Genomic DNA, 20,485 nt, shown 5'->3' with positions numbered 1-20,485 from the left:
GGATGTAATGGGGCCAAGACTTGGCGGATGAACAGGAGTTCACTAAGCTGACAGGGGCTTTAAGTCCTTGGATTTGGATAATTCATGAAAACAAAATGGAATCAATCTGGGCTCTAATGAAGGGTGATACCAGTGAATCACCAAGGAAGGGAGACTTTTATTTCCTTGATATTGCAGCCCAAGGTCATTCCAATTCCACAGTGCCCTCAAGTAGCATGATGTAGAGACAGCCTGGTGTTGTGATTAAGAGCAGATTCTGCAGTGAGGCTGCTGAGGTTCAGAATTCAGCCCTGCAACTTACTAGCTTTAGGAATTTTGACAATTTATTTAAACTTCTTGGGTTTTAGCACTGTATCTACTTCATAGAGGTGAAGATTAATGAGATAAAACCTGTAAAATCCTTATGACAGTATCTGGCACACAGTAGGTGCTCAATAAATGCTTGCTATTGTGGTTTTTTTTTTTTAAGATTTTATTTATTTATTTGACAGAGAGATCACAAGTAGGCAGAGAGGCAGGCAGAGAGAGAGGAGGGGAAACAAGCTCCCTGCTGACAGCAGCAGAGAACCTGATGTGGGGCTTGATCCCAGGACCCTGAAATCATGACCTGAGCCAAAGGCAGAGGCTTAACCCACTGAGCCACTCAGGCACCCCTATTGTGGTTATTTTTGACTGTTCACATCAGCCTAGAGTAGGAGTTGGCAGACTGCTACTCATGAGACACGGCCAACCTAGTGTGCTCTCTGATTTGTAAATAAAGTTTTATTGGGACACAGCTATGCGTACTCATCAAGTGTCACCTATGGCTACATTTGTGCTCTCCCAGGCCATCATACAGAAACCAAGTGGCTCATAAAGCCCCAAATTATTGCTCTTTACAGAAGAAATTTGCCATGCCCTGACCTAGAGGATAAAATCAAGCTCTTCAGTTCTCAAGAACTTCCATGACTACTTCCACCCAAAACAGATGGCCACAGCAACTCTTTGGCTTTTGCTGCCCCTTCTGTAAGAGGTGCTCTCCATTGCTGGATTGTGGCTTCTTCAGTGTTCCAGCTGATGCTCTCTCTTCTGCATGAATATGGACAGCAGCAGGGCCGGGACTAGGATAGGATGGGCCGGGACTGGCACTCACCTTAGTTACATGATTAAGGAGGACCCCAAAAATTCAGTAGTCAAATAATGTTTTGATGCAATATTTTTTAAAAATCCCAATTGAAAAAATCCATGATGAGAAAAATAATCAGTTTTAAACAAAGACAGGATTAGTATTACTGATATTTTAAAAACTGAGCCTCCAACATGGCTCGCCATGGTACATGGTACAAGACAGCAGAGAACAGGTAACCCATACTTAAGCTACAGCAAACTGCACACCCTCCTGCTTCCTACATAAATGTGGTAGCTAGAATTTTTAAGATTCAGAAGAATCTGCTGGCTGGTCACATTTAATGATGTATACTCAGGTCCACATCAGGACTACTTTAATAAAGAATAATTATGCACATATTTTGTGGAACTTAGCTTACAGTAGTGATCTGTATATAATCTGTTGTATAAAATGACAAATAAAACATATTTCCATAAGTTTTTAAATGGCTTGTTTGAAATGGTTCGCTGAAAGCAGTAAAGCATAGATTAGAATAGCAGCATTGGATAACTAAAGCTGTTTACCAAGAGATCTGAAAGGATTACCTGGTTCCTATAAGCTTTTTCTAAGAAAGGCCAGATAGGGATATTAATTGAATTTTAATGCTTTCTGATAAACACTGACCTGGCAAGCTTTTTTAGACGACTAACTTTCTAATCTGCTTTGACATTTCTACAGGGTGCTTCAAACAGTGATTTGTTGGTAGGTTAAAAATATATATGATTTGTTTTAGTGAAGGAGGTTTGGAAATCATCTGTAGCATGCTGTTAAAATAGAAGGGAATCTTACCTGTAAGGAGTATGTCTGGAAGAATGGACAAAATGACCTTCCCATTTCTCAGGCACCATGTTGAGATTTGTAGGACTTCATTTGATGTTTCAGTGAAGTGAATTATTTGTTCTAACTGGCTATCACTGTTATAAAGAGATAAAATATAATATCGAATTTCATGCTCCTTTACTTTCTAAATGACACATTAAAATGTTTTTAGGTCTATAGTGTTGATTGGAGCCAAACCAGAGGTGAACAGCTTGTGGTGTCTGGCTCATGGGATCAAACTGTCAAGCTGGTATGTCAGCATTACTGTATTTAAAACCAAATGGTCTCTTCCATAACACTTTTGTTGAGTTCTTTTCTTTTCTAGAACATACTTCTATATCTTTTCAATTATACAACTACTTTTCTTTTCAAAAAACTATAGTAAAGCATTTATTAGAATTTAAACATTTTTAACCTTTTGGCTGTAAACTAACCATTAGCTCAGCATTGATTATTTTGGCCCCTTAAATACTGTTCTGCTTTATATGAAAATAGACTTTAAAGAATCCTTGAGATATGTCTGTTACATGTATACATATAAATACATAGGTAGTGTATTGTATATATTATATATATAAACATAAATTTGAATTTACCTCTAAGTAATTGATTTATTCATTTGTTTGTAGTGGGATCCAACTGTTGGAAAGTCTCTGTGCACCTTTAGAGGCCACGAAAGTGTCATTTATAGCACAATCTGGTCTCCCCACATCCCTGGTTGTTTTGCTTCAGCCTCAGGTAAATAATTCTGAATTTACCAAAAAAGCCTTACTTGTAGTGAGTGATGGCTTTGCTTTCCCCAGCAGGTGGCGCTGTGTACTTGCTATTTGGAGGGAAAAAGGGACCACAGTACTATCCTTTGTGCTCTTTAGATGGTTTCATTCTTCATTAACCTCTAGATAAGATTTAGCCAGGCCTGGACTACTTTCCAACTATTAATGAACAAATATGGTTTGTCTTAGGCATATCATAACTGGTTATAAATCTTCCAAAATTGGGAACTCATCTAGTTCTTTTTATTAGCCACTGAGTTCCTTCTTTTAGATGGCATTATTCTTGGTTTGTTTATTGGAATAAAGGTGGCTAAGTCTGAGTAACAGTTACAAAATGTGTAACATGTGCTAATTAATGACAAGTATTTATGATGAATGACAAAGTAAAATTATCACTCTCTATTTCTTGCTAATTTTGTAACTTACAAAAAATATAAATTTATAAAGAAAAAACCAAAAATGGTATCCTACATAATCCCTCTACTAGACTTACCATACGTATAGTGGGGAAATTCAAACAACACAGAAAGATGCCAAATAAAAAGTCCTCATCCCTCCCCCTCCATAGAACCATGGTTAACTTTTTTTGTATTCCTCCGTAAAAATTCTTACTCTTTTTTTTTTTAAGATTTTATTTATTTATTTGGCAGACAGAGATCACAAGTAGGCAGAGAGGCAGGCGGGGGAGGGGTCGGGGCGGGGGGGAAGCAGGCTCCCTGCCGAGCAGAGAGCCCAATGCAGGGCTCCATCTCAAGACTCTGGGATCATGACCTGAGCCAAAGGCAGAGGCTTGAACCCACTGAGCCACCCAGGTGACCCCAAAATTCTTATTCTTATTTCAGAATATATGGTACAGAAGTAAAAAATGTTTGGGGCACCTGGGTGATTCAGTTGGTTAAGCATCTACCTTTAGCTCAAGTGATAATTTTGGGGTCCTGGGATGGAGCCCCACAGTCGTGCTCCCTGCTCAGTGGGGAGTCTGCTTCTCCTTCTCCTTTCGCTCCCCTCACCCTTTCTCTCTCTTTCTCTCAAGTAAATAAAATCTTTAAAAAAATTAATAATTTTTGTGGGGAATATGCCCGAGTAAAAAGTCAGTTGTCTTTAAGGGCTGAATTTGCTTAGTGATGTTAGGTTTTATGTGCTTATAGCTATAAAGTTTTTGTTGTTGTTGAAATTATACAGGAAAATAATATTATAACTGTGAATCAGAAAATCTCCCATCCCAAATTCATTTTCCCTGCTGAAAACATTATAAAATAGCTTTTGATTGTGGCAATTTTTTAGTAGCTTTAGTCCAGTATTAGAGTTGAATTGGGTGACTCATGCAACCATTCAGAAGGAGTTTTTAGACTCTAGTTTTAAATAAATTTGATGGAAAAGAACATTCAGCAATTATATTTTATAAATTATATATGAATTTATGTTATATTCTTAAACTTATGGAATTAACACAAATTTAAGGTAGAAAAAGAGGTACACCATGTTTCTTTTATTTGATCTACCACCAATAGATACTTGGCTAAAGAATTTTCTGAATACCTTCCTAAAACCTCTGACACTTTAATATACATTACTTCATTTTTCTTTTAGATGATTTGTGTAGTGTAGAGAGTGCCATTAAAGCTGTAAAAAGTGTAGGAATGAAACAAAGGTGAACAACTAATTGTCACAGGCAAGGCAGGGTTGCTCTGCTAGGCTGCCTCCTTGAGTCACTTTGACCTTGCCTCTGTGAACAAATAGTGGGAAGGTAAACCGATGTCTCTGAGTATTCCAATGTGAGGATTTACTAAATTACATCATTTGGGGGAATATATTCATAAATACAGTCTGTATGACACTAATGACTTTCAAAAGTGTTTTTTATAGAACAGCAACACCTTATAGATTAGTCAAAACAATAACAACAATCTTCCCAGTCTGGATGATGTCAGTTAATTCTAATAGTGAGAATCTGGTAATGTTAAGATAATAGTTATTTTAAGATTTGGACCTTGAAATGATAAATAAATGTACCTCTTTAATCTTTTAAATGTTTTCCAATTTGATGAATGAAAATGATACCTAATTTTTGTTTTGATTTGTATATTTGATTACTAGGGATAGTGAATATTTTTTGTATGTTCATTGACCACTACAGTTTTTCCTTTGTGAGTCTTATGTTCATGTTTTTGGCCCATTTTTCTACTGAGAACTGTTTGTTGTTGTTTTTCTGTATTGATGTGTGAGCTCTTTTTTATATTTAGGAATTGGTCTTCTGTATCTTACATATATTTTCCCAATTTTTTGTTTGTCTTTTAACCATTTTATTTTATGTTGTATGTATGTTGTATATGCATTTAAGTTTTTTGGTAGTCAAAACTGTTAATTTTTTGCTTGATAGGTTTTTGGCTTTCATTTAGGATGACAAGGAGTTAGCTCAGTGAAAAGTAGGAGGCCTTGCATGGCACAGAAGGAGAGGCCATTCTAGGCCGAGAGAATAGGATGTCCAAAAGTAAGAACTTGGTGCATTTGAGGTACTGAAAGAAGACCCGAGAGACCACTGGTTAAGAGGAAAAGGTCGTAAAAATGAGGTTGGGCAGTAGAGGAGGTGCCCCCCTTGTGTCCTGGATTCAAGATTTTGGATTTTATCCTGTGGACATGGGCAAGGCACTGAAAAGGTTTAAGCAGGGGAGTGATATGATTAGGCTTGCATTTAACAAAATTCCTTCTGGCTCTGTGTAGAGAATAGTTGGGAGGTGAGCAGGAGTGGATGTAGGAAGATTTTTTTTTTTTTTAAAGATTTTATTTATTTATTGACAGAGAGAGAGAGAGAGAGATCACAAGTAGGCAGAGAGACAGGGGAAGCAGGCTCCCCGCTGAGCAGAGAGCCCGATGCGGGACCCGATCCCAGAACCCCGAGATCATGGCCCGAGCTGAAGGCAGAGGCCCAACCCACTGAGCCACCCGGGCGCCCTGGATGTAGGAAGATTAACTGAGAGATGAAGGAAGGCATGGATAAGGATGGCGGCAGAAGGGCTGGCTGAAATTAGGCTGACTCGAATGGTATTTAGAGATGATTTTATAAGATGTACAAGAGGTGAAGAGAGAAGGATGAGTAAAGAGTAACACCTAGAGTCCTGCCAAGGATAAATCGGTGGGTGGTTAATGTCATAACTGAGGTAAGAAATATGTTTGAAAGAAAAGATCTTGAGTTTTGTTTTAGAACACACTGAGCTCATGGGACAAGGGAGTTGTCGATGAGTAGGGCGAGTTTGGAGCTGAGACATCTAGCCTCGTGAATAAATTGTGTCATTGGCTCATAAATGATAACTAAAGCCATTGGAGTAAGTCGGGAGTCCCCAGGAAAGATTAAACAGAAGAAACCTTAGACTAGAGCATAGGTTGGCACACTGTTGCCCTCAGATCAAAATGACCCACTGACAGGTTTTGTGAACAAAGATTTAGTCGAACACAGCCAGGCCATCCTTTTACAGATTGTCTGTCTGTAACTGCTTTTGTGCCATAATGGCAGAGGTGAGTAGCTGTGGCAGAGGTGAATGGCCCTAGAAGCCAAAAATACTTATGCTGGGTCCCTCATAGGAAATGTTTGCTGACGCTTTGTATAAAGAGTCTGGAGGGGACATAAAACAATGGAAGCTCTTTCGTGCAGTTTGGTTGTTTAGGGGAAGAGAGAAGAAAATACCTAGAGGAAGAGGTAGAGTGTGTCTGCTGTTGTCTCCTCATTTAATTATCCAGCATCCCCCAAAGAGGCAATCAGAAGGATAAATGTTCCTTGCTTGCTACTAAACTCTGTCAATGCCCTGAGTAGTTGAATTATGTTGAGTGGGTTCCATAGTAAATATAACGTCTCAGAAATCCTTTTCCTTTTGTTTATTTTATAATTTTCTTTATTCTAAAAATTTAAAATGACCAAATGTCCCTCAATTTTAAAGCATTATTAGGTTGAAGACACTCAGAACTGGAAATCTTCAGGTAAATTGTGTACAGACAAACATGTCCATTAGATTAAGGAATTTCCTGGATTCTAAGGTAGGAGAAAATAATAGTAAATTCTGTGTATAGATGTTCAGTTAAGTCAAAAAATGTTCAGTGGTTGAAATGAACAGCATGGTTTTCTAGGACAGTATACTTATAAGATTATTACTATTGTTTTCTAAATTTCGAAGTTGTCTGAGTTACAGTGTTTGGTCCATAATCTGAGTTAAATCTTTCCCAAGATATCAAATCTTTCGGGATGGGACCAGTAATATATTTTTCCTTGGCACATTTCCTTTTCCATGCCTAAATTTCTTATTGGATTTTTAAAAATTTTTCTGTGGCACAGCTAATTGTAAGGCTGGGTGGATATTAAGTAAGTGATAGCAATATTGATGTGCTGTTCAAATTAACTAACCCTTTAACCTGCCTATATAACTTGAGTTAGTCATCTTTTTGCTTTTAATTTAGTGTAAATGCTAATGCTTATAGTGAATCCGTTCTGTAAGATGACCACAGTTCAGCATAATGGTTATAATTTTACTACAGGTGAAAAGCCCTAATACAGAAAGTATTGGTACAAGTTCAGTTAAAATTCTTTTAAGGATGTGAATTAGACTGACATTAGCATCATTTTCTTTGAGTAGGGATGCCCTTTGGCCTTATATCCTACAATTTCAAAGGAGTCATTTCAAACCCTTCATGAATTAATGGTATAAAATAGATCTATCTTCAAAATGAACTGAAACTTACTTCCCTTCTGGTGAAGCAGTGAAGACATGTCTGGTGTGAGCTCTAATTGGCAACCTCCATAATAAACTGAAATTAATAATGAGTATAATTTTACATATTTGGACAAATATTAATAAGTAAAACTCCTTGAACTACTGATATATGTTTAAAAATTCCTTTACCTTACTATTGTATGTAATTTTGTTGATGTATATTATTATTTAAGGTTCTAAAATTATCTTCATTTGTTTTTAATCATTGCTCTTTTTATGACTGAGACCAAATATAAAATCTGATGGGGACAAAATCTTGAACTAATATACCTGCATTTATTTAAATGTCAGGCAAAATTGTGTGTATTAGCCTTTTTTTTTTTTTTTTTTTGGTACTTGTCAGAATTCACTCATTTATTTAACAAGTATTCAAGATGTACTCTATGGTAGGCCATGCAAGATGTAGGAAATCCCAGAATAAGCAAATAAAAATTGGTTTCCATATGATACAAGAAGTATAAAAAAGATCCACTTGGCAATCTAAGGGAAGAAATGTAACGAACACCCTTTATTTGGGCTGAGTCACACACACTCCTTTTGCTTTTACATTGGCCTTTTGTGTAGCATGGTATACATAATATTGAGTCTGGATGTTGCATACAGAATATTCAGTGTATGAGACTGAATAGCAGGAAAAGGCTTATTGTGTGGAGAGTTAGCAATATAATCACAAAACTTAACTATCTGCATATTGTAAATAGGTAATATTTAAACAATCTTTTATCATCACAATGTCCATTTGGTTGAATAGAAAAAAAAGTTATTTGTTTAATGACATCACTTTCATGTGTTCTATTAGAAATAAATATAAGTATCAGCCAGGATTTCTTTGGATGAAAGTCAAAGAAATTCTGAACCAAACCACTTTAAGAAGATAATTTATTTGCTCACATGGTTGAAATGTCCAAAATTACATCTGGATTTATACACATGGCTGGACGTAGGGCTTAGAGGATGTTCTTGCCATCTCTTCTGTATTTGTTGAGTTGGTTTTGTATCAGGCACCATGTGAAAGTAAGATGGCAGCAGCTCCAACCCCTCTATCCTTTCTGGTTTCCGTCCAGTATGAAAACGTGTGAGACTCCTTCTCAGACACCTAAGAAAGTTCCATTTTCTCTCATCTGATGGCCCACGTGAATGTTTCTAATCTGATCACGGTGCCTAGGGGAGGAGGATGTGATGTGTTGATTGGGCCCAGCTTACACCTGCCGTTGGGAATGGGAAATGAGAGAGAGGGTGGTAGTCCATGTCTTACACCAAGAATGGAAAGAATGAATAGTGATTAGGTGGGAGTGGTTCTCAGGGCCTATATTCACTAGACTATATGCACATCCAACACTTAAATCAAAGAGATTTCGTAAAATATGGACCTGTGAGGTATAAAATGTTACTTTAAAAATATTGGATAAAGGAAAGCCATTTGCCAACTTTTATGATTTTAGAAACTCATTGGAAGGTTTATTTATTAAGCATTTGCCATTTTCCCGAAATATTCCTTCGTAATGATTTTCAAATAATAGCCTCCTTAATAAAGTTGAAAAGATTTGAAGTTTTTTCTTCCACTCTACAAGAGGAGGGTTTGTGGTTCAGTAAAGGATGGGGCATGCTCTGAAGCTCTCACTGTGCTTTTGCCATTTCAAGTGAAATGAGGAAATTTGCTTACCAAGCTGTATACAATGTATTAGGAGGCAAGTGAACTTCCTTGAATATTTTCTTGACTTGTTTTCATGCATTTCCTATCAGGCATGTGTATTCTTTTACATAGCTGAGTGCCTAACACAAGCAAACACTAAAATATTTTTAATTACTATTATATAAGATATGGGAAGTAAGCATCTTATTAGAATTTTGAAAACCTATTGAAGGTTAATTTTGGTTGTTGAGAGGGACATTGGCAGTGAGTCAGTCAGATATTAAGTGAATGGCCACTGTTTTCTGAAAGATACATTGAAAGCCATTGAAGAGACATTGAGGAAGAAAACAGACAGGGTTCCTGTTTCTTAGAGCCACAATCCAGTGGAAAAGAGAGATCCTATGGAAAAACAAACTAGCAATGGATAATGCAAGGAGTGTGAAGTTCTCTGGAGAGGTAACATAGTAAGTAGAGTGGTTAGAGCTGCACTGTCTGAGACAAAATTCTTCTTTCACCACTATTACCTGACTTCAGGTCATGCTGCTTAACATCCATCTCTTCATTCCTCACTTGGAAAACAAGGATGATGGTAATACATATATCATGGAAGTTTTGAGAAGGATTAAGTGAGTTAATGTGTACAAAAGGCTGAGAACAGTACCTGGCACAGAGTTAGGGCTCTATAAATGTTACCTTCTATGAGTAATGTGTGTGCTTAGAATTCTGTGGAAACACAGGTAAGGATTCTTGAGCTCGGCAAAGTTGGCCGGTCAGGGTAGCTAGTTCTCCACTCTGAGAAAAGAGCGTTCAAGCTGTTACTCCAGTAACTAAGAGTTAAGAGATGAGAGCTGGGAAGCAAAGGAATGGGAGGTGGCGAGAACAGAGCATATTTGGGGAGTGTCTGAATGACCGTGGCATGTGTTTGTGTTGTAAGAATTACCAGTGCTCATCTGAGGAACTTGCTCTGGGTAGAATCTGGAATGCTTCGTTGTGTGATGGTATACAAGGTCAGTGATCCTGAAACCTGGCTGGCCATTGGAATTGTTGGGGGAGCTTTAAAAAACAACAGGATTCTGGGCTCCATCTTAGTCCTGCTGAATCAAGTATCTCTGGGAGGCACATTTTTTAATTACCCCAGCTGAACCTAGCGATCAGCCTCTTTTGGAAAGCGCTGTTCTAGTCTACAGCATAGCTTTGTTTGAGATGCCAAACTAATAGTTTATTTCTGCTGGTGCAATGGGAATTGCATGCTTAATATTCATCTCTCTTTAAAAACCCACAGAATGGTTTCAGTGCTGAATTCAGAGAGGAAGTGGTTTCTGTAGTTTGAGAATGCCTTAGTTGTCCCCCCCTTCCCCCAGTTTGTTTGAGTTGTATTATGGTCTTCTTCAATTTTCTTACTTTGTCTTCTTGCTTACAGACAGAAGCCTGCTATGAAACATACTATAATCTTTGCATAAGAAATCTCAACTGTAAATTTCATGGTTATGGAAACCAAAGTTGTGAAATATTTGTTTTTACAAATATTACAAATGGCAGAAGCTTACATGATAGGCAGTCATATGGTTAATTATGTCACTCAACTGCTTATAGCCATTTATATTTTAAAGATAATACAGGAGAATATAGCATTAAAGTCATTCTAAGAATTGAGTCACCTTCAAAGTTAGATGGTATTTGCAAATCTGGAACTAAATTTGTTATCATTGGCTAAGTTAGGACAGGGCAAAAAGGGGGAATTTTTAGAGATTTAGATCTAGATTTACTTTCCAAAGCATTCTAAGGTTCTCTAAGGACATTGCATTTTGTCTAGTTCATGAAAGTTGTTAGTAGGACAGAATTCATATTTCTAAATTACATGAGATAGAAGGGAAGACTATTTAAGCTCATTACATTAAGAACATTAATATGAAGTAAACTTTCTTTTGAACCATGAAAACTAAGTTACTGCTATTACAGACTCCATATAATTGCATAAGTCATAGCCATGCCTGAATGAATGGGTCCGGTAGTTTAAAAAAAAAAAATCTTCATTCTATTCTAAGAAAAAAGTCATTACATTTGGTAAGCATCTGACATTTCAGTTCAATTCAGTTATTTGGGCCCAATATGCATCCTTTTGCTGCTCAGTTCTTTGCGGAGTCAGATCCAATGTCCAATGTTGACACTCATTCTCCCTCCTCACCTTCCTCTTACCTGCTGCGGCTTGAAATTTGACATAGTAGCATCCAACATTTCTTATTCCACACTATGCACCGAGACTCGCTGGTTCTGTTGCCAGTGGCTGGGCCGCCACTGATAAGGGAAGATGGTGGCACTATCACAGGGCCCTGGTCAACGTCTGGCTGACAATGAAGGGCCAGTTGTCTGGAAAATGCAATTACTAAAAAAACCCAACATAAGTACAGATATCCCAGTGGCTCAGAGTTGAGTGAGTCATGGTACTGTTGGGCCAGAAGCTGTCTCTCCTACCTGGAAAACAAAGTGAGGAGGATGAAGTGACAAATGTTGCAACAGAAGCGACTATCAAGTAAATGGAATTCTTAGCTCCTTCAGTGCAGTTCCCTTCTTCTGGTGTCTTTCAAGTTAACTGCAAGATGGGACAACCTAGGCCATGGCTTTTCTATGTGTGTGAATGCTGCTTGACTGTGATGGTAAGGAACCAAAATATTGTTCCAGAGAGATGTGGAGTGGACACCCACCCAGTCTTTGTTGTTGGGTGTTTTGCTTAATCTTTTTTTCCTATATAAATATACATGTCATATAAAAATACATATAGACATGTATTTTTTTATTTAAATTCAATTTAGTTAACATATAGTGTATTATTAATTTCAGAGGTAGAATTTAGTGATTCATCAGTTCCATATAAAACCCAGCGCTCATTCCATCAACCACCGTCCTTGATGTCTATCACCCAGTTACTCCATCCTCCCACCTACCTCCCTTCCGACAACATTTTTTGTTTTCTAGAGCTAAGAGTCTCTTATGGGTTGCCTCTCTCTCTGTTTTATCTTATTTTATTTTTCCTTCCCTTACCCTGTGTTCATCTGGTTTGTTTCTTAAATCCACATATGAGTGAAATCATATGGTATTTGTCTTTCTCTGCCTGACTTATTTTGCTTAGCATAACACCCTCTAGTTCCATTTGTGTTGTTGTAAATGGCAAGATTTCATTCTTTCTGATGGTGAGATAGATATACATATACACCCCACATCTTCTTTATCCATCCATCTGTCTGTGGACATCTGGGCTCTTTCTGTAGTTTGGCTATTATAGGTGTTGTTGCTATAAACACTGGGGTCCATGTGCCCCTTTGAATCACTTAGTAGTGCAATTGCTTAATCTTTTAGTCAAGTATAATACACATGTGGAACAGTGCATAATCTTAAGTGCACAATGCAAAGAATTTTCACGGTGAGCGCATACAGGTATGTATGTAGCCCCCAGATCAAGAAACAGAACATTCTGAGAGGCTCCCCTACCCCACTCTAGGGTGGGTGACCACTGTCCTGCCTTTTAATAGCATAGATTAGCTTTGCGGTTTTTATACTTCTGTGTCGGTTTTCTTTTGTTCATTATGTTTTGTGAGACTCTGATAATGTTGCTGGAATAACAGTTACTTCTTCATGGACTGGCCCGTATTCCTTGTAATGTTTTGATACTCTAATCTTTAGTTTTCCCATTTGTAAATTGCTATAAAAATTACTTGTTATATTATCAAAATTCTACCTCAGTTTTTATGGTTTTAAAAAGTTAATGCATACAAAATGTTTAGACCACCATCTGGCATAAAGTAAACACTCAATAAATATTGGCCATTATTCACAGCATTCTGAATAGGAGTGGGAATGACTTCTAATCATGGGTATGCTTTCTTATTTTTTTCAAGTGTATTATCTCATTTAAACTTGATAAGATAAATATTTTATCACAGGTAAGAAAACTGAGAATCAGGTAAGTTAAGGAACTTGATTAAACATCAACAGGTACCAAATGATTGAGCTAGATTAGGACTAAGCCCCAGAACTCTGGAGCCCACATTCTTAACCTCTACATTTCATTACCACCGACAGTTTAATGCTTATCTTTCTTAAACAGCTTCCAAAGAAATCGAGAAAAAAAAAGCATTATCTAAAATTGCTAAATGTAGTTACATGACAATATGATTTAGAATTGGGAATGCAGGAAAATATATGTAAGTAAGCAAAGGATAATTTAAAATTTTAGTATTATTGTATACCATATATAAAGGTATCTCTTTGTGCCAGAGACCATGCTAAGTGCCAGAAACTTTTTTACACTATATGCTTGTACAACCCTGAATGCAGGCATTCTGTTGCTTTTTTAGAAATGAGGAATCAGTCTCAGAGATATTATATAACTTGTGCAGGGTCACACAGCTACTAACAGAATTCCAGACCCTGACTGCCATCACGCCATAGACCACGTTCTTTCATCCAGCTGTGCCAGCTTACTCTCAGCATCACTGCCTGTTTCTAGTTTACTGTGATGTTAATGCATATATATATCCTGAGTTTTATTCATTAGGTCATTTTGTTGTCTTCTTTTAATTTATAAAAATCAAAGGCAAACAGCATATAAAACATTTAATCAGGTAACTGTGAAGCTAAGCAATGTGAACCATTTTTGTAATAATGCAAGATATAATCCCTAAATTTTTCAACTTGTTTATTGCAAGGAGAGAAATATACCCCTGGCTGGCCTGTTAAAATGTAGTAAACATAAACACAAAGATTAAAAATTCTCTATTTTGACTTGGTAGACTGCCCACATTTAACAGTAAAATTGTTAGCATTTGGTTTCTTATAGACTAGAAACCGGTGATTTTTTTCTTTTTCTTGTCCTGAAGAGAAATGCACTATGTGTTTTTGTGTGTCTATAGTCATCACTGTCCTTGTTTCAGTGTGAAATTCAGATTTTCCTGCTTTGAGTAGATGTATAAACATTGTCGTGACACATTACTTTTTGTAGTTCCTCACTTTTAGTAGTTCCTATGCATTATTATAATTAAAATCAATGTATGTGGGGGCACGTGGGTGGCATAGTCAGTCAAGCCTCCGATTTTTGGTTTCGGCTCAGGTGGTGATCTCAGGGTCATGAGATCAAGCCCCACATTGGGCTTCTGCCTCACTGCGGAGTCTGCTGGAGATTCTCTCTTATTCTCCCTCTGCCATTCCCACTCATGTGGAATGGCTTTTGCTCTTTCTCTAAGTCTTAAAAAAACAAAACAAACAAAACCAATATATATGTGATATATAAATGATAGTAACCTCACAGTAAACCAGTGTATTTTCCCTTAATTTATCATCATGAGTACAGTGTCACTAAGCATCCAAGTGGTGTGATGGAAAGTGATCAAGTCTTCATCTCTCACCAGGTGATCAGACTCTGAGAATCTGGGATGTGAAGTCAACAGGAGTCAGAATTGTGATTCCTGCACATCAGGCAGAAATTTTGAGCTGCGACTGGTGTAAATACAATGAGGTACCCTCCTGTCTGGATCTGTCCCTTGCTGCTGAGCCCTTTCTCTTGTTGAAATGTTCGGGATTTTATTTTCTCTTCCTTTATGTGGACTTTGGTAGTGTTTATGGACCATTAAGTTAAATTCAGTCCCTTTCAATTCTAATTGATGATTGTGAGTGACCTGCATTAGCATTAATTGGATTTAAGTGCACATAAAACAGGCAGAGTAAGAAATAGAAATTCTCAAAGTTCAACAGTGCAGGCTTACTTGCTTATTTGGGAAGCTGCTTTACAGTTTATGTGATTTTTTTTCTTTATTGCTCTTAACCCCACCAATTTGTATCGTCTGCTTGCATTTCTCATTCACTTTGCTGGTTAGGCTGCTGAACTATTTGTAATTTGATTTTTAGTTTGATGGTCTACCAATTTTTTAAAAATTTTGTTTCATCATCCCATATAAGCCTAACCAAACTTCATGCTTCTGTAGATAACAGTGTCTATTTTTACCTCTTTGCAAAGCGTTAGTTAACCACATGAGCATATGAATTCAGAATAGAAATGGATTAAATGTGTGTTGAGATACTATTTATATACCTGAGGTGGTCTGTTGCCTGGGACAGACAGGTAAAACATACTCCTTGTTTCTTCTCACTTTTCAATTAACTAAAGGAAGTTAAGAGAGCATTTTATTGGCAGACTTCTTTGAAAAGAAATAAAATAGATTAAAAGAAAATAGAGTACATATTCAATAATAATACTTGATCTAAATAACAATTTCATTGCTGATAACTGCATTTCAAATCTCTGTCATCATAAATGAGTTTTCCATCTAGAAAATGAATTGTGGACTATATGTTATACTTTGGGGAATTCTAAAAAAGGTGCTGATACACAGTTGAGAGTTGTTAAAATTGTTTTTGTTTTAAATTATCGAAATTTTCCCTCCAATGAGCTTACGCTTAAACCTAGCACATTCAGACAATGAATTACTGCCCTGGTTGACATGGGAGGGGGCTGACTGTGGGCCCAGCACTTGGCCTGTTCAGCTAGGAACTGTGCTTCACTGAGGGCTCTAGATAGAGGGATTTGTAAAACCTGACCAGATAGGAGACTCATCACTATTTGCAGAGGTTCTCAGATAGGATTAGATATTGTATTAAGACATGGCCCATGAGAGTGGGAAACAGTGATTGAATTAGATTTAGAAAAGCATAAAAATCAAATTGGTACCCTTTCCTTTTCCCCTATATTCCTCAGTTAACAGGCCTCTTCCCTTTTAAGGCCTGGTAAAGCCTCACAATACACTCAAGAGGAAGGTGGGCTCATTTGAGGGGTGTAATTTTTAACCCCTTATATACTTACTAATACTACTACAAGTAGATTGGAGAACCCACAGTGCCATTTGAGACTGTGCCTTGTTCTGACCTGTGCACTGCTCACTTTTCTCTGAATTTTTTTGCAGAATTTGCTCGTGACAGGGGCCGTGGATTGTAGTTTGAGAGGCTGGGACCTGAGGAATGTACGACAGCCAGTGTTTGAACTTCTTGGTCACACCTACGCTATTAGGAGAGTGAAAGTAAGTGTTTTTCTTTTCTTTTTACCTGTAGAGTAGAAATAAAAACATAATGAAGTATATAGAAAACATGTTTAGGAGTTGGGATTATGGGTGCTTTTTGTGCATATTTCTGTTAGCCAATTGATGATGAACAATGAAAGCTAAAATTAGGTAAAAATACTTGAATAATTATTGAATGAATTGGGACAATGTAGACGATCAGTGCTTAAGCTTAAATAGAAATGTTTTTTTCATTCTGTCCTTTCCATTCTACTACTATTCCTTTTTATGTGTTTTTAACTATGGTAATTTGCTTTTAGTAATCTTCATAATTTCCCATTCAGTGGTTGAAACTACAGAGAGGTTTCTTTTCTCTAACATGGTAATAAGTATGAATGTTCACAACATTTGGGGTATAGAAAATTTTCCACTCTGCCAACAGCAGACAATGAGATGAAGGTAACTTTTTTCTACCACTTCTGAGAAATGTGCCTTGTTCTAAGGGGACTTATATTAGCTTCCCATCTTTTATTGGTGGGTTTTGCTAAGTCACTGTGGAAAACATCTTATTAAGTGACATCTCCCAATTTCATTCTTTGTTTTGTTATACTAAGAGTAAAGAAGTATTTTATTCATCTTTTAAGTAAGATACTGGGTTTTTCCTATTTTAGAAATTCTGACTTTTCAGTTAAATTAATATTTAAAATTTTACTGGTTGTAACTCAGCATGTGGGACCTGGTGCCATGTTCTTGTTTTAATGGCACACAAGTTATAGCAGTTGAAAAATGTTTTCAGTATTTATTTCACAGTGTTTTTGAGAATGAAATTGGGTATTTACTGAAAGTATTTTGCAAACTATAAAGCATATTTGAATGTAGTTATATGTATGTTTATAACCACTAAAGTACTGGGAAGAAAAAAAAACTAAAGAAATATAATTACAAAGGGCTGCCTATTAAAGTATGTTGATTACTTATCTAAAAGATATTTGTCTTTAAATTTGCAGTTTTTGTTCTTGATATCCTTTGCATTAATTGTGATATACCAATAACATAAAAATTCTTTTAAAGATGTTTTTATTTAACAATTAATTGATAACTTGATACTTGTACATATAGCAATCGTATATATTCATAAAATTGGTAAATTATATTATTACATATTGTATGATCACTTAACTCCCTTACATTCATAGGAGTCATTTTTGGATAGGCATTACAAAATTGTATTTAATTTTTCCAGAAGGGCAACCCTTTGGGAATATTTTATTCTAAATAAGTGCCAAAAAGCTTAAGGAATGACTTTTCTTTGGAAAATATAAAAGTAAATATGTTTCCTGCAGCTGATGCTTAAAAGGCCAGAAGATTTTTGCTTTAAATTAAAGCATGTAAGGTTTGGGGAAACGTAATTTTAAGTGACAGTCCTGATTAAACTTTATTGTAGTGCCCATGCGAATAACGTTATGAAGTAGCATGTTACAATTACAGATAACTTTAAAAAGTTTTGTTTTGTTTTTGTAGTTTTCACCATTTCATGCTTCCATTCTGGCCTCTTGCTCCTATGATTTCACTGTAAGGTACAGTAGATTTTGATAAGTTTCATTGTGAAATACCAAGTAGCGTCTTTTCAACTTTTATGAAAAATAATGTATTTATTATAGTAATCTGAAAATAATCTGAGCTGAGCACATTTGAATATTTGCAGTAGGATTAATACTACATTTTTTTCTGTTTTTATGATCTGGCCCTATACATAAATTCTTTGCTATTTAAAGGTAGCTTGGCTGTTCTGCTTAAAAGCCTTTTTTCCTGATAGCTATTCCTGTAGTGACGCCTTTTCACACAATAGGCTGCATAGCTAGTACTTTTTAAACTTAGAATTTAAAAATTGTGAAATTCCATTCTTCAAGTCTAATTATATGAATCTTCAGGCTGAGATTGTTATAGTTGAAAAAACCCAGCAAGGCTATTATTATGTTTGTGACTATATATAGATGAGTGTGTATATATATGTGTGTGTACATCCACAGCTATGTATGAATATATATGTGTGTATGTGTGTCTCTATCCATACATCCCAGTTCCAGTCCCACACTGCACAGGGTTTATTCTATTTTTTTCTCCTTTTCCAGATGTGTAACTCCTAATTCCCATGTACATAATACATTAACTTACTTGCAAACCCTAGAATGCTCAGAAAGTAGTTTTAGAATTGTGGAGCCATCCCTCTCTGAAACAGAGTTATACTAATTAGAGTTCATGTTTGTTTAGCGCTTTTTCCCTCCTAGTCCAAATACGTGTTTTAAAGGTTATCTGGGTTAATTCTGTTCCCCTCCCATCAGTGTGGCTGTGTCATTCATTGGAAACACAGTTTGATTCATTTGCTTCTGTTTGTAGTCAATTTTAGGGTTTCCTACCATCCTTATTAATTTTGTCTATTTTTCTGAGCAGACAAAACAGTAACATGGTTCCAAAGTCAAGATGTATATAAAGCTATATTCAGAAAGAGCTATTTCCTCTATTCTTTCCAATCCATTCTGTAGGGTCCTTCACCCTATAATAATCTATATTACTCAGATTAGTAGACAATGTCTATTTTCTTATTTCCCCCTTTCTTAAACAAAAACGGAGTGCTCTGGATACTCTCTTCAATTTTACTTTTTTTCATATAAAATATATCCAGGAAATCACTTTATGTCAATTCATAGAGATACTTCTCATTCTTATAATACTCCATTATGTGGAAGTACCATAGTTGATTCAACTACTCTCCTACATATGGGAACTTAGCTTGTCCTCAAATATTTTGTAAATAAACAATGCGTAGTGAATAATATTTACACATTATTAGAGAACTAACTTCAGAGTATATTCCTAGAAGTGAGATTGCTAAATTAAAATTTTAGTAAGCCTACATATAGTTTTGTTAGATAGCACCAAATTCCCACCAGAAGGAATGTATCAATTTCCATTCCAAGCAGCAGTGTTTGAAAATGCCTGTTTCTCTACCATCTAAAGATCATTGATTCCTTAGGGTTTGCCAAGTACCTGATCAAAGCATCTGCAAAGAAAGATGGTCATGTATCTTCAATTTCAATTCTGATGCTTCTGATTGATTTCTCTAATTGCATTGGCAGATACCTCTATTAAAGTGCTAAATAGTGTTATAATATCTAATTCTATATTCATGAAAGTGCCTTTAATGTTTTCTTGTTAAAAGTAAGGTGTTGGCTTTAAGTGAAAGTACAGTTGACCCTCAAACACCCAGGGTTACGCGTGCCGACCCCTGCATAACTTTTGACTCCCCCAAAATTTAGCTCATAGCCTGCTGTTGACCAGGAACCTCACCTATAATGTAAGCAGTTGATTAACATATATTTTGCATGTCATATGTATCATATACTGTATTCTTAAAGTAAGCTAGAGAAAAGAAAATGTTCTTAAGAAAATCATAAGGAAGGGGTACCTGGGTGGCTCAGCAGTTAAGTGTCTGCCTTCTGCTCAGGTCATGATCCCAGGGTCCTGGGATTGAGCCCTGCATCTGGTTCCCTGCTTCTCTGGGACTTACTTTTCCCTCTGCCTCACTCCCTACTCCTGCTTTCTCTCTCTGTCAAATAAATAAGTAACATCTTGAAAAATAAATAAATAAAATTACAAATGAATGAATATTTTCCAAAAAAAGAAAATCATAAGGAAAAAAATGCATTTACAGTACTGTATGTGTATTTACTGAAAAAGAACTGCATGTAAGTGGCCCCACACAGTCCAAACTTGTGTTGTTTAAGTCATGCTAAGAAAGTGTGCATCAATGCTTGTTTTCTTGAGTCTTTTTTCAAGTCGGGAATGTATGTTAAGTTTTGTCAAAGGCTTTTTCAGCATCTGTGGAAATGATCATGAATTTTCTTCTTAGAGCTATTAAGGAATTATTAATGAATTGAACTAGCCTTGCCTTCCTGGACTAAATTTCTCTTGATCTTTGTGTATTATTTTCTTATGTGATATTGAATTTGGTCTGCTAATATTTTATTCAGAGCTTTTGCATTAGTATTCAAAGGTGATATTGGTCTACAGCTTCCTTTTTTCCTTTCATTCTTTTTTTGATTTATGTATCAGAGTATTACTTGTCTCATAAAAAAGAATTAAGAAGTTTTCCTAGTTTTCAGAGTTCTGGAACAATTTATACAGCATTGAGGCTATTTGGTCTTTGAAGCCTTGGTTGAATTCCCCTGTGAAACCATCCAGGCATGGTTCTTTTTGTGGAATACTTCCTTGATACCTGTATTGCTTGTATGAAAATTGGTCTGTTTAAA

The 20,485-nt window shown here is 36.3% G+C and overlaps 1 protein-coding gene across 1 annotated transcript in view; it reads left to right on the top strand.

Moving 5' to 3' along the window:
- PEX7 (peroxisomal biogenesis factor 7) overlaps positions 1 to 20,485 on the top strand; it is a 91,134-nt gene that overhangs the window by 14,319 nt on the left and 56,330 nt on the right. The window contains exons 4-8 of the mRNA XM_080805629.1: positions 2,139 to 2,216; positions 2,596 to 2,704; positions 14,535 to 14,641; positions 16,083 to 16,196; positions 17,697 to 17,752. Coding sequence (XP_080661755.1) covers positions 2,139 to 2,216; positions 2,596 to 2,704; positions 14,535 to 14,641; positions 16,083 to 16,196; positions 17,697 to 17,752 — 464 coding nt within the window. The remainder of the gene's footprint in view (positions 1 to 2,138; positions 2,217 to 2,595; positions 2,705 to 14,534; positions 14,642 to 16,082; positions 16,197 to 17,696; positions 17,753 to 20,485) is intronic.

Source organism: Martes martes (genome assembly GCF_963455335.1).
Source record: "Martes martes genome assembly, chromosome: 6".
Lineage (NCBI taxonomy): Eukaryota > Metazoa > Chordata > Mammalia > Carnivora > Mustelidae > Martes > Martes martes.
Note: the sequence above shows the minus strand (reverse complement) of the source record. Positions and strands in the feature narration are given on the sequence as shown.